The following is a 13,539-nucleotide window of genomic DNA, read 5'->3' as shown; positions in this document are numbered from 1 at the left end:
AGGGAAATAAGCAAGGAGGACACCTATTCCCAAACCTCATTCCACTCCTTGGAGAAACTTCCATTTCACTCTCCTGGCGGCCATTTCTTCCAACTTTTGTGAGGAGTACGGTTGATTTTATTTAACGAAACGCAGTTCCCTCAGGGACTGGGGGAGAAAACCCAGTGAAGTTCCATTCAGGGCCAGCTAGGATAAAAATAACAGGCTGGGGCCCTGGATCCTTCTGGCAGAGCAGGCTCAGCCCGACAGCAGCTTTGCAGTGCCCAGGGAAAGCGTGTGGCCACGGCGTGAATAAGGAGGTTGGAGCTGCAAACACTGCTCCCAAAGAGTTTGGCTGGTTTACACAAACCTCTTTTTATTATACACTATTTACACTTTGGATCAAAAGCGGCTCTGCCGTGTTTTCAGTCAGGGGCTGGAATGTGCCCGCTGCCCTGGCGGGGGACTGCATCCCTCCCCAGTGCAGCCGGGGAATAATTTCCTATTAAGGAAGCCTTGGAGCTGGAGGAAATAAGACGTGGAAGCTGGTTTCCTCCAGGGAGTCTTCAGCCAGCAGATCCTGCAGTGGTGTGGCTGCTGGGCAGAGAAGGGATTGTGCTCGCTGGCAGTGTGGAACCCCAGCCCTGTTCCTGCAGATTCCAGCTGAGCTGGAGCCGCTGGGAGAGGAGAATCCAGGCTGCCTGTCCTTCAAACTATCAGTGTTTCCATCAGTGTTTATTCCTGGTGTATCTTGCTCAGGGCAGAGCTGCTCTCTCTACCTCATGCCTTTTGTAAATCCAACTAGTGCTCTCCTCCCTCCTCCTGTCACCTCAGATTTGGGATAGAGAGTAAATCTGTATATTTTTTACTGGAGAAGGTCCTTAGTTGAAACCCCAGCTCTGCCACCAACTTTTGTTTTGGCCTTGAACCTTGCCTCAGTTTCCACACCCAGGGCAGAGTAATTGCAGACAGATTGTGTAAATGGATTAGTACTGTTTACAGAAGGGCTGCACTGTCATTAGCATTGCCTGAGCTCATAACTGTGAGGTGGAGCATTTACCTTTCTCCTCTGATGGCAGTGTGTCCCTTACCCAAAAAAAATGCCTTTGAGGCTATACCCATCCTTTCCTGGGGGGAGATGTGACATTTCTGTATGTAAGATTATTACTATGCACTAATTATCAGGACACAGCAGGTGGGCTGTGCAAATTCCCAGCTGCCTCTGCACACCTGTGCTGTTGTACGTGGATGTTTGAGTTTCATTTGCTTGTGGCACTCGGGGGAGCCCCTTGCAGAGCTGAACTGCCATAATATCCAGCCTCCTGCTGTTTGGGGGTGAAATGCCAGGAGAAGAGCAGATTTCTCCCTTTTGCACCATAAAAGGCTCTTAAGGGATAGAAATTCCAAGGAAAACAAGCCCAAGCACTGGAAGCTGCCTTGGCCAGTTGCACTGCAGGAATGCCAGGCACATGCCGAGCTCTGGGGTGCACGGCTGGGGGCTGTCAGCAGCACTTAGGGGTGCCCTGTCTGTGAGATTTGGGCAGGAGAGCAGAGACAGCCAGGGACAATGGGCAGTGCAGTCACCAAACCTCCCCTGTGCCATGCTCTGCTCCGAGGGTGTCTGAGGCACCAGGCTATTCCACAGCTCCTGTCCCACCTGCTGTTTCACTTTGGGTGTTCTGGCCGGGGCTGTGGGCAGAGCTGGTTACCGCCTGTCCTACTGCCTCTGCTGCCCCAGCAGCGCTGCCCTGGCCGCCTCAGCTTCCTCCTGAATCCTCCTGGCTTGGAAATCCAGCTGCTTTCCCAGTTGTGCAAGAAGCTGAGGACATCATCTCAGTGTCAGTGTCATGTCAATCTCAGTGTCATCATTTTTCCTAATTTCAGTGAAAATCATTTGGCACGGGGTCATGCTGTCCTGAGCTGCCCATCCAGGCTTCACCCCATGCAAAGCTCATTCGTGCTGCTCAGATGTTGGGTAAAAACCCTGGGCACATCTCTCCTAGAGGGATGGAGTTGATGGAAGCTGGAGTGTGAATCCTCACCCAGGCTGCTCTCACTCGGGAGAAAAGTCATCCTGGAATGCAGCCTCTGTGGCATTACATGCATGGCTTTACTCCTGCCCAGGGAGGCACCCTTAACACACACCCTGTGCTGCTCATTAGCCCTGCCCTGTTCTGCTGGACTCGTCCTGCTGTGATCCCAAGGCACTCCTGGCAGAGCTGGGACACAGCTGTTCCTGCAGTGCCAGGTGAAGGCACCTGCTGTGTCCCTCAAACCTCCCCTTTCCCACCCTCCAGCCTGACTGGGGACTCCTTTGAAAAAAATTTGGGGTGAATGGGAAAGCACTGGGAGGTGAAGTTGGGACTTCACCTCCTGGGAGATGAAGTAGACAAACTGGCTGGAAGGCTGTGAGGAGGAGACAACTGCCACCAGGCCATGAGTGAGCTGGTTCAAAGCCGTGCTAAGTTGTGAAACAGCTGCCCTGCAGCTTTCTGGGCACATGGGCTGGTACAGAATAGGGTGCTTTGTAGCCCGGGTACTTGATGTTCCTTGGGCATGGGGAGCAGCATGTGTTTGCCTGTCAAATGGGAAGGAGGGTCCCACAGAATACAGGGAGAAGAAGCATGAAAATGGTCAGCTTTCATCTCTTCAGAACAGATATAAAATAAAATAAAATAAAATAAAATAAAATAAAATAAAATAAAATAAAATAAAATAAAATAAAATAAAATAAAATAAAATAAAATAAAATAAAATAAAATAAAATAAAATAAAATAAATTAGTAAGAGGAAGGTCAGGACTGTCTGCAGGGGGAACCTTTGATTTTTTGAAGCCTGTGTGCTCAGTAGCTGGGCAGGTTTTACAGGGGTTTTCCTTCTCTCTGTTCCTTTCTAAGGACAAAATGAGTGTAAATACTGATTTATCCCATGTCTGTCCCACTGCAGCAGTATCTGACATGGCCTGTTCTGCACATGGTTGTGCTTCCCAGTGACTTGGACCAAACTCAATGGAGGGACTTGGCCATGTGTCCTGCAAGGCACGGGTCTGGCCAAGCTCTGAGATACTTTGAAGGGTGCATGTCCTGGCAGGAACACTTCAGATACATCTGCTGGATGTCACAGGATCAATAGGGAAGCAAGATATTCCAGGCTATAATGGCTGCTGTGCTTCACCAGTTTGTCCTCGTGTGCTGGCCCTGTAGCCCCTGTGTGGTTTATACTTGGAGAGTACAACTACGTGTGAATACATTTTGGATTTATTTTTGTTTTAATCTACTATCAGTAGATATCTGCAGGAATTTCTAGGCTGTGTTCTGAAGTGTGTGGCATCAATTCCTGATTCAGTGGGGCTTGCTCATTAGGCTTTGTGGAAGCACAACAGAGTTTCAGTGCCAGGCATTACACTGATGTGGCTTCCCTGCCACCAACACGTGGGCATTGCTCACAGTGTGAGCTGTTGCCTGGTTTTGAAGCCTAAGTTGGTTTTCTATCCATACCCATGACTTTGGGGCACATCTTAGCTCTCCCTTCAAATAACAAGAGCACTTGACAGCTCCTGTATCACTTTCCAAGCCCCTTGTGCCTGGCTGCATTCCCAGCAGCGTCGCCGCTGTCTCCCTGCGCTCAGCATTTCCAGGCTGCGTGGCCGGGCAGCAGCGAGCGTCTCCTTGGGGAACGCGGCTGTGTGGTGCAAATGACGTCCCAAAATCGCTGGAGTCAGCAGAGGCTCCTGACTAAATAAGGGCAGGCAGAGCAGGGCTTTATCAGCGTGGCCTGAGTGTGACAGCTGAGAGCCGGGGCTGGGGCAGCCCACGCTGCTGGGGCTCGGCTGCGCGCTCCCACTCGGAAGGTGCTTTATTTGGCACAGCTCTTGTCCCCACTTGGCTCTTGGGGGTTCAAGCTGCTGGTGGGGAAAGCAGACAACCAAAGGGACAACTTCCTGAGGCACCTCTTTGGTGAGGTGTGGTTTGTGTGCAGTGCAGCGCTGGGCTGGTGGCCACGATGGCCTTGGTGCTCTTGGGGCTGACAGCACAGCTCAGCTTCCCCTGAGGCCACATTTCAGACCTGGGATTTTAGGTCTGTTGAATCAGACTTGGGGTTTGCTCTAAAAATGCAAAAGGATTCTTTAAAAATGTGCTTTTAGCCAGGCATTAGACACCTCAGGAGTTCAATAGATTCCCAGACCTTTAGGTCTAGAGCCAGAGGAGGGCAGGATGCTCATGGCCACCCTGCGAGAGTGAGCAGCAGCAGCCATGGCTCAGGACAGGAGGGAGCAACTGATCCTCCTGTGCTCTCCCAGCCTCACAATCTCTCTGCTCCAGGACTCCACACCTCCGAGTGTGATGGATGTAATTAGGAGGCAGCAGCAGGCAGGAGATGGGCAGAGCTTTTCCCAGCCCTGGGTGGGTTATTGGCTGCTATTTGCCAGGGAGGGACACAAGAGTTGGGAGCAGCATTTCTGCAGCTGTCATTGATCAGACACCAAAGACCACAGATGTCACAGCCTGAACTCTCATGGGGCTTAAATGACAAGTGCATGGAGGTGCAGGGGGGCCAAGGACTACGCATCACCTCCTCATGGGGTGCAGTGGGAGGGTCACTCAAGGTACAACCACACCTGGAGGCAGTGGAGTGGCCTGAGCTGCAGCACAGCTCCTTCATGGCTGGGTATTCTGGCTGCTCCAGGAATTCTGTCTGCCTCACAGCCCCTATAATGGGAATCTGCACCTTGGTGCTCCCATGGACAGGGTTCAGAGAGTGAGTATGAACATGGACAGGGAGAAACAAGGGCAGCTACATGGCTCCCTGCTATAGCAGGGTGCCAGGACACAGCATTGATGGGATGCTCCCCAGTTCTGCTGTCCCAGTAAAGATGTTTCTCACAGACCTCGGTGTTTATAAAGAGGATAATCCTATTTCATCGCCCTTGGTTAATAGAAACCCAGTTGCTGGCATCTATTTCTGCAGCAGCTGAAGCCCAGGGCTGGGACTCTCCCACTTTCTGTGTGGCACAGCAATCTCCAGCTCTGCAGAAATATTGCTGTTTTCAACCCTCTGCCTAATCCTCGTTCCACCCATCCTCTGGAGCCATGCAGGGAGAGAGCTGTAGGGTTTGGGTGAGCTCTTTGCTGTTCCTCATGCGGTGTGGCCATGGGGACAGCGAGCCCCAGTGCTGGGGTTCAGAGCCAGGATCACACACCCACCCCAGCTGTGAGACACCCACAGTGTGTCCCCCATGTGTGAGGTGCTGTGGGCTGGAGGGATCCAGTGTCCCTGGGTGAGTGATGGTGTCATGCCTTCACCCCCTTCTTCCAGCCCTCTCCCAGAACAGCCTCATCCAGGCTGGCTGCAGTTCCAGCACTGACACATTTTTGGCCCACGTGCTCCTTACGCGGGATGTGCTCTGACTCCAGAGCAGGGTGCGCGGCTTTATCTGTTTTCCACCCACCTCACATGAATTTCCTCAGGCACTTTTCATGCCTTATTAGGGTAAGAGGGAACATGCATTTTCAGTAGCTCCAAGGAGAAGGCATCTGCTGGACAGCACACAGCTTTCTCCAGGGCTTCCTGGGTTATCAGGGTTGAGGCTCTGTCTTGCAGGGATCCCCTCAAGAGCAGCAGAGATGGGATGTCAGCCCTAGGGATGGGTACAATTCAGATAGCCAGACAGGTAGGGAAAGTGGAATTAATGGGCTGTTCATTCTGACCTTGTGGGAAATCCTTATCTCAACAGCTTACAAACACAGAAAGGGAAAAATGAAGTGTGACTTTAATCTGCAAAAATGACTGTGGAAAATGATAGCATCTCGTTGAATTGATCGGCTGCTGCGTGGAACAAGAGGCTCTGACTCCCATCCAAATGCTTGGAACCAGCTGGCAGGGAGCTGGGCTTTGAAATCATTGAATTCAATCATGCTTTGCTTGGAGGTTATCATCATTTCAGTGGAATGTGAAATAGCCTTATCTCAAAAAAGAAATAATATTTAAGCGAAACGTCCAATTTAAATAGAAAGCCTGGGAGGCAGAAACTCTCCCTTCTCTTGGAGGAGGAGCATTTGTTTCAGCTTATCCTGGTGCTGAGCCAGAGCCCTTTGGCTTTCTCAGTCCAAGTTCTTTCACTTTGCTCCTGCAAAGCCTTGTGATTCTCCAGTGAGGGCTGGCAGGGACCTGGTGTTGCACCTGCCTGGGTGCTCTCAGCAGCCTTGGGAACTGCAGGCACTGAAGTGTGGGATGTGGGCTGGGTGCCCTCCCAGCTCCCTCTCTGCTTTTTCCTTCACCTCAGATCTGTGAGCATCAACTCAAGAGACCTGCAGCACTGCGAGAAAAAAAGCTCCTACTTTAAATCTTGATAAGTAACTGGGGTTTTGGGCAAATGCAATATTTTAAGAAATACACCTTAATTTCCTAAAAAAAAATCTGCTTTTTTTTTTTGACTGGGGATAAAACTCCACAAAACAGATACAGCAGTTCCTTGCTCTTTTGGTTTGGATTGCTGAAATCTGAAAAACATTTGATTTAGATGTTGCTAAAACTTTTGGTTGAAAAAACCAACAATCTTAGAGTGAAAACATAGACTTTCTGACCCATTTTAATACTGGTGGATGCAGAAGTCTGGTAAAACACACTGTTATAGACGTTGTCTGTTTGGCAGAGCCTGGGGCCGGGCAGGAGCTCCTGGGTTAGATGGGCTCCCTCAAAACAAATGTCTGCTGTATCCCTGGTCTTTCTTGGAAGTGGGAATTCCAAGGGCAGGCCAGGGAGCAGCCCCTGCTCCCTCAGTGCAGGTACAGGCAGGAAGGCAGGAGCACAGGGGGGATGGAAAGGCTGAAGGTCTCTGATTGCATAGGTGCTGTAAAGATGTTTTGATGCACTAGTCAGTGGGATAACCCAGCTCCTTTCATCTTGCAGTGGTACCTAATTAAATCAGGGTCCTCAGGGCATTTCTGAGCCCCTTTGGTAATGCTGTCCTGGAAGCTGGAATAAATCACTGGCATTTGGGCATAGCCCCAAGGCTGTGCTGCTCAGAGGGACCTGCTCCTGCTCCTTGGGGCTCCACTCAATCTGCACCCAGAGCAGCAGGGTGGCCCTGAAAACCAGGGGAAGAAGGAGATGGTCCAGCTGGCAGCTGCAAATCCCCCTTTGCCCAAAAATATCTCTGTGGATGCTCTGACAAGCTGCTCCCAGCCTGGCTGTGCTGGCAGGACAGGCTCCAGCAGGACCAGGAGCTGCCTGTCCTGCTCATGGTGCAAAGTCCCTGGGCCGTGGTGTCATCCTGGTGCCAGCAGCCCTTTGAGCCGGCAGGCTCTGGCTTGCTCCCCTCCTTTTGGAGCTGGCTCTGGGCAGCTACCAGCTGCATCCTGGAGCTGTGGGGGAAACAGAGAGCAGCTGTGGGCTGTGCCAGCCCCACAGGCTCCTCACAGCCCATGGGCTCCTGCTGGCCACCCAGCCCCACTCGGCTCCCGGGGCACTCCGGCTGGCAGAGACTGATGGAGCAGATCCTCCTGTACGTGGGGCTGGGCCGAGCAGGTTGTCATCTTATTGAAGACAGCTGCAGATCTGTCTGCTGAAAGATTAATATCACTTTAACTGTTCCAAGGGGAAGTATCCCTCAGTGAAAGATGCAAGTGGCTCAGAGCTATTTAGAGCTAAGGATAACATTTCGGTATTTTAAAAATTTACCAAGTAATCAAAAAGGCTGAGCTTGTTAGGTGGCAGGGATTTCTGCCAGGCCTGTGCTCCTAAAGCACTGCACAGAAAAGGATGCTTTTCTCTGGGCTGAATGGCCTGGTCATGTCCTTTCTGTGGAAGGAGGGAGAAAAGGTCTGATTTATCCAGCCAAGTAGCCTAGGCATGTACAAAGTACTGCCACTTCTGTGTAAGTGCTGGTACTGAGAGGGAAAAGGCTAGGGCATCTCATGAACTGCTCTGCAAGGTCAGGATGGTTTATCTTTTTGGTTTTCTGCTTCAGTAGCATGGAGGTGTTTCCTTTAGAATGCAAATTGTGTTGATTTATGCTTATTTCACAATTTAGATCACACAATGTAAGTGCAGAGCCCATATTATAAAGCAGCAAAGGCTAATGCACCCCAGGGCTGTCAGAGTGGAAGTGGAGTGGGTATATGCCTGTGAGTGATGGAGCAAAAAGAGCAAAAGGAACATGAATGGTACAGCTGTTTGTCAGGGCAGGACACCCATGGGATGGGATGGATGGGTTTGACTGAGGGCAGGGAAAGTGGCATGAGAGGTGGACTGAAGAGGGATATTCAGTCCTGTGGGCTGATTACAGGCAAATGAGGGTAGCAGAGTTTTGCTGGTATCCATCTGTGTGTGGAAGCAGAGGGAGAGACACAAAGGAGATGGATTGGGACAGCAGGAAAAAAGGGATGCTCCATCTAGAGAAGGTGGCACAGGTATGAAGATGGTGTGTCAAATGGAGAAGCCAGAAAGTTCTGTCCTAGTCAGGATGTAGAATCATAGAATTCTGGAAGGTACCTTTAAATGTCATCCAGCCCCAGCCCCAGCCCAGGTGTGTGCTGGTCAGGTCTGTGTCCCCTTGCCCTTCACAATGTGAGCACAGAATGGACTGCTCACAGAAAGGACCATGTTGCCATAAACAAAACCACTCCTTCAGCTTTCCCTTGATCCCTTCTGAGTGCTGCAAACATTCCTGCCAAGACAAATAATTATTTTAATTTTTTTCAGGACAAAATGATTCCTGTTGGATGCTGGAGCAGGGATTTGGCTGGGAGTGGAAGAGCCAGTTTCCAGGAGAGGGGAGTTCAGCAGAAGACTCTCTTCCTAGAACTGACTCATTAATTACTTTTGCTTAATGGTCTTCTAGACAGCTCCTAATAATCAAGAATGCCACAAATCATAGAATCATAGAATGGGTTGGGTTGGAGGGGTGTTCAATTGGTCCTTGCTCAAGGTTTGCTGAATCTACAGAAGGGAGACCCTGGAGAAAGAAGGACAGTGCTGGACAGGTCTGACATTCCCCCAATAAGCAAATGTGAGGGCAGAGAGCTGAACTCTTGCCCTATTTCTAGCTGCAAGGTCATGCTGCATCTTCAGGCACCCCAGCCTTGTCTGGTATTTGCAGTATTCCCTGCTAATTCCAATTTCATTTGCAGTCTAATCCAATGTGGATGTGCAAAACCGCATAAACTGTCCAAAGAGCCGGGCGTGCTGGCTGGGTTTGGGCCTCACCTGTTAGCGCGGTGCTCAGCTGCGGCTCGTGTGTCCGTGGGGATCTTAGCAGCAGTTGGAGGAATGATTCAGGCAGTGTTTCTGGGAGATGGCCAGGAAGGACAGGAGTGGTGCTCTGTGCTGCACTAGTACAAAAATGATTAGAGCATTAGAGCCATGCCAGAGGAGCAAATAAAGCAGCAGATGCATTTAACCCTCCCATCGTGCTGGGGTGTGAAGCCTGGCAGGTGCTGTGATCCAGAGGCAGTGGCAGCAGGGCTGGGACAGGGGCTGCAGACATTGTCCACATGCTTCCCCTCAGCTCGGCTCCGAGCTGCTGCTCCTCCTTGCGAAGAATTCACTGGAGCTATTTTTACGAGCACTGCCCAGGGAGATGGCTGAAGGTGCAGTTCGGATTTGCTCATCCTGGCAGCGCTGCCTTTTGGGACGGGGAGCACCGGTGTGGCTTTGTAAAGGTCCCTCTTTGCATTTATTTCCTCCAACTGGATGTGTTCAGTGTTCCTGGCTCATTGTCTAGTGCTGTCTTGAAAAGGGTCTTTTGGATTCTGCTGCTGGCTGCTCTAAAGCTCCTGGGTCTCTGTTTTAGTTTTCTGCTGAGCTCCTCTATCTCCAGACTTTATCCTCTGCTGGCTTTTGCAGGGGCTGTTTACTGCAGAGTTACTGGGAGCTGACAACAAACAGCAGTAAAAAGAAAAGTGTGGCCCTGATTAAAGTATGCCTGAATAGCATCAAATTTATCAAAGCTGATAAAAAGATTCTTAGAGCAGAATGATAAAGCTCATTCTGCTTTTTGAGAAGATCTTGACCTCCAAAGAAATTTTTCCTCTTGCATGTTTCACTTCTGAGCTTTGAAAATCACCTTCCTGGCACCCTCAAACCTCCCTGGGCTTTTTCTTTCCTTAGCTCCTGCTCCTGGCAGACCCAGGCCGTGGGATGGGACAGGCTGTTGTGCTGCATGCATTGGGCTCTCCCAGGGAGACTGGCTTTTGTCTCCTGCTTTGCTGCCAGGGCCAAGTTTTCCTCTGTGCTGAGCTCCCAGGCTCTGCCAGCCACGTTGGATAAATAATAAATTCAGGGATACTCGAGGCCAGTTATATGTTATTGTTATGGCTGGACCCTTTCCTCTAGGCTGGGCTTTGTCACAGTGCTACTAAACCCTCAGAGTGGGTTTTTTTGGAGGGCTGTGAGTAGCACTGCATCCCTTGGTGTTCTGGGGATGTGCAGCTCAACCAGGGAAGATGAACTTAAGACACCGTGCCATGTCTCTGAAAGCCAAACATTCATCACCTGGCTGCTGCTGCCAGATAAATGATCTCAGCAATGGAGGGACCCAGCACAGGGTATCAGCATTCCTGCTGGGCCCAGGCTGCTGGCTGGGACAGCAGTGCTCTCCTGGGATGCTGACAGGGCTGCCGTGGGGTCTGCTGGAGGTGCCAGGTTTGAAAGTGCAGCAGTGTTGACCACATTCCCTCCAGATCAAACACCTCTGGATGACTTTGCAAGCAGGGGGTCAGGAGCGGAGGCCAGCTGTGTCTCACAGGGTGAGAGCTGCTGTGGGGCAGTGCAGGATGCCAAAGTTGTGCTGCTCAGTTTCTTGTCACTGCTCTGTGTGTGCAGCCCAGGAGCTGCCCCAGACTCTCCCTGCCCTCACACCCCTCATTGTAGAGCCCTGCTGCCCTTGGGGCCGTGGTGTCTCACAGTGATGGCTCGGCTCCCCATCACCCACAGCATCCTCAGTGCAGCCTCTCCAACCCAGGCTGGATCTTCTTGGTCTTGCCATTTCTCCCTCTGCAGGAATTGCAATCAAATAGCATCCAGCAGCTTCTCTGGAGGAAAGCAAAACTCCAGCAGAAGAAAAGCACAACTGGGACCTCCCTCAACCTCCAACATCCCCAGGCTGTTTTCTTGTGTTGTCCCCAGGTGCTGGGAGAGAGCTGAGTGTGCAGGAGCCATCTGCACCCACTTGGTGACATGTCCAGCTCTGTCCTTACTAGAGAGAGCAGACCCCACATCTAGAGCACTTCCAGACTTCTTTGGGAGCTCCTTTGAGGAGGGCACTTGCCAGGAGCTGCCTGCTGCTCCCCCAGCTGGGGCCAGCTGGCTGATTGTCTGGCTGGGAATTGGTCAGGATAGCATCTGCCTGGCTCAGAGAGCAAATGAAAAGGAGAATTTTATCTCTTGATGGTGAATCTCATCCTCCAGGAGCAGCAGGACAAAGGCAGGGCCTGGAGCACGTCCTGGCAGGATGAAGAGCTGCATCCTCCCTTCACAAGCCTCTTCCCTGGGGCTGGCGCCAAGCAGGCTGTGTGCCCCAGGCACAGCACAGCCAGCCCACTCTGATCCCCCAGGCATGGAGAGCACAGACACATCCCCCTTGGCCCCTGCCAGATTATAGTGGAATTAATCATGCTGATTATATGCTACCAAAAAAGGAGGTGCTTTCTCCGTTCAGAACTGGCTCAGACCCCCTGCTTGAAAGCAGCAGCCTAAAAATGTTGTTTTCTGCCTCATCATGTCTCTGGGTTTTTCAGGAACTGTAATAATTTTGGATAAAAAGACCAAGAATGTCTGCAATCTCAGGCAGCTCAACCTGCAGTGAAAGCAGGGAGATAACGTGTGAGTGTGGGCAGGGAGGTGAATCATGGCTCCAGCAGAGTGGGATGTCATCCCAGGGAGGGACAGGCTGAGCCACAGCAGCTCTGCACCCTCTCCTCTATCGCAGGGCCCTGAACAGTGTTTTTGGCCCCTTGTCAAGTCACACTGTTGCCTGTATCAGTTGGGATTGATGCCCTACTTTTAGTTCTTTCCCTGCAGCTACTCAGAATGGCATATGTATGTATCTTCTCCCTTGTAAGGGTCTCAGAACAGCATCTCTATAATCTTTTCATTGCACCTGTTGAGTACTCAGACTTCAGCTTGTCTGCATACTGCATCTCAGTTTAATGGGAAGGCATCAATCCTCATTTCATGACTAACACTCCAAAAATTCCTCTGGAGTGTTTTCACTGCAGGAATGAGAACTGCATCTTTCCTCCTTTTTTGTCCTAAAACATACCAGATACCAACCTGCATCTGAAAAGGGCTCATCAGACACCCCAGGACCACATTAAAGGCTGTAATTTAGGGTGAATTGGTGTTTGAGGAATGCTAACTGCTTATCATACAAAAATATGTGGATTTGTACTGAAACATGGAATATGGGGAGCCTCGGAAAATATGACAAGGAGAAGATGGAGAAGGCAGCTCTCAGTAAGTCCTGAGTGCAACAAAGCAGCTGAATATACTGTGCTTCACCCACCCTTATTTTTAAGGTGCAACGTTGCTGTTTGAAGTCAGCTCCTTCCCAGACTGTGAGCAGCTGGGCTGTAAAGCCAGCCCTGCTTTTAGCAAGGAGATCACAGGGCCCCGAGCATGAGGCATGTGAGGAATATGACAGCTGGCCAGTAAAATAACTCCCATAGCCTGTAGCCCTGTGGAGCAAGGAGGGGATGTGCTGGGAAGGAGCAGAGAGGACTCAGCCAGCCAAGCTGAGAGGGAGACAATAGCTCTGGTGGGATCAGCCCGTCAGGCTGCAGTGAGTAAAGGAGCCCCTGGGCAAGGCATGTTGTTTTCTGGAGAGCTACAAGAGAGAAATTTTGGGGAAAATCCATCTTGTGTGCTGAGCAGGGGCACACTGCCTCTGGCAAGGTGCAGCAGCTCAGGGATGGTGACACACAGAAGAGTTCAACCACCAATGATGCCGGTGTGATGCCTTGGTCACTCCTCTGTGCAGCACAGCAATGAGCCCACTCTGCAGTGCCTGCTGCTTCACTGCAACATGTGAACATTCTGACATTTGCAAATACACCTGCCTGTTCCCTGTGTGCAACCTTTCCACCTTAGTCTTGAGCATCTGGGCCCCTTCCATGCTGAAAATCTGATCTTCTCTCCCTGAGTGTAGGGTTTTGGGTCATGTGGGCAAATTCTGAGTGCTGTTATGCCAGATGGACTGATCCAATTTTGGTGCCAGCCAGGGTTTGCTGTGTGAGCTGGGATGACCTTGGCTCAGAGGATGCTCACTGTTCTCCCCTCTTCTCTCTGCAGGACAGCTCATGCCAAAGCCAAGGCTGAAGGCTCTGAGCAGGCAGCTCAGGCAGCCAACAACGAATCAGGCATAGCCAGAATGATGGCCAGGGAGCTCTCCCCAGACTTCTACCAGCCAGGTAGGATCAGAAATATCTTCCAAGGGGGATCCTGCAGTTTCCATGGGAATCCATTCAAGTGCTTCACCCACTTAATAACTCCACAAGTTGCCCTCCTGTCTATCCTAAATCCTCTTTTCCTCAGTTGCAGCCAGCCCCTTGCCCTGGCTGA

At 51.0% G+C, this 13,539-nt stretch overlaps 1 protein-coding gene across 1 annotated transcript in view; it reads left to right on the top strand.

Annotated features, from left to right (window-relative positions):
- JPH2 (junctophilin 2) overlaps positions 1–13,539 on the top strand; it is a 30,989-nt gene that overhangs the window by 9,496 nt on the left and 7,954 nt on the right. The window contains exon 3 of the mRNA XM_058850495.1: positions 13,270–13,388. Coding sequence (XP_058706478.1) covers positions 13,270–13,388 — 119 coding nt within the window. The remainder of the gene's footprint in view (positions 1–13,269; positions 13,389–13,539) is intronic.

The sequence above is a fragment of the Poecile atricapillus genome, chromosome 15 (genome assembly GCF_030490865.1).
Source record: "Poecile atricapillus isolate bPoeAtr1 chromosome 15, bPoeAtr1.hap1, whole genome shotgun sequence".
In the NCBI taxonomy this organism is placed as follows: domain Eukaryota; kingdom Metazoa; phylum Chordata; class Aves; order Passeriformes; family Paridae; genus Poecile; species Poecile atricapillus.
Note: the sequence above shows the minus strand (reverse complement) of the source record. Positions and strands in the feature narration are given on the sequence as shown.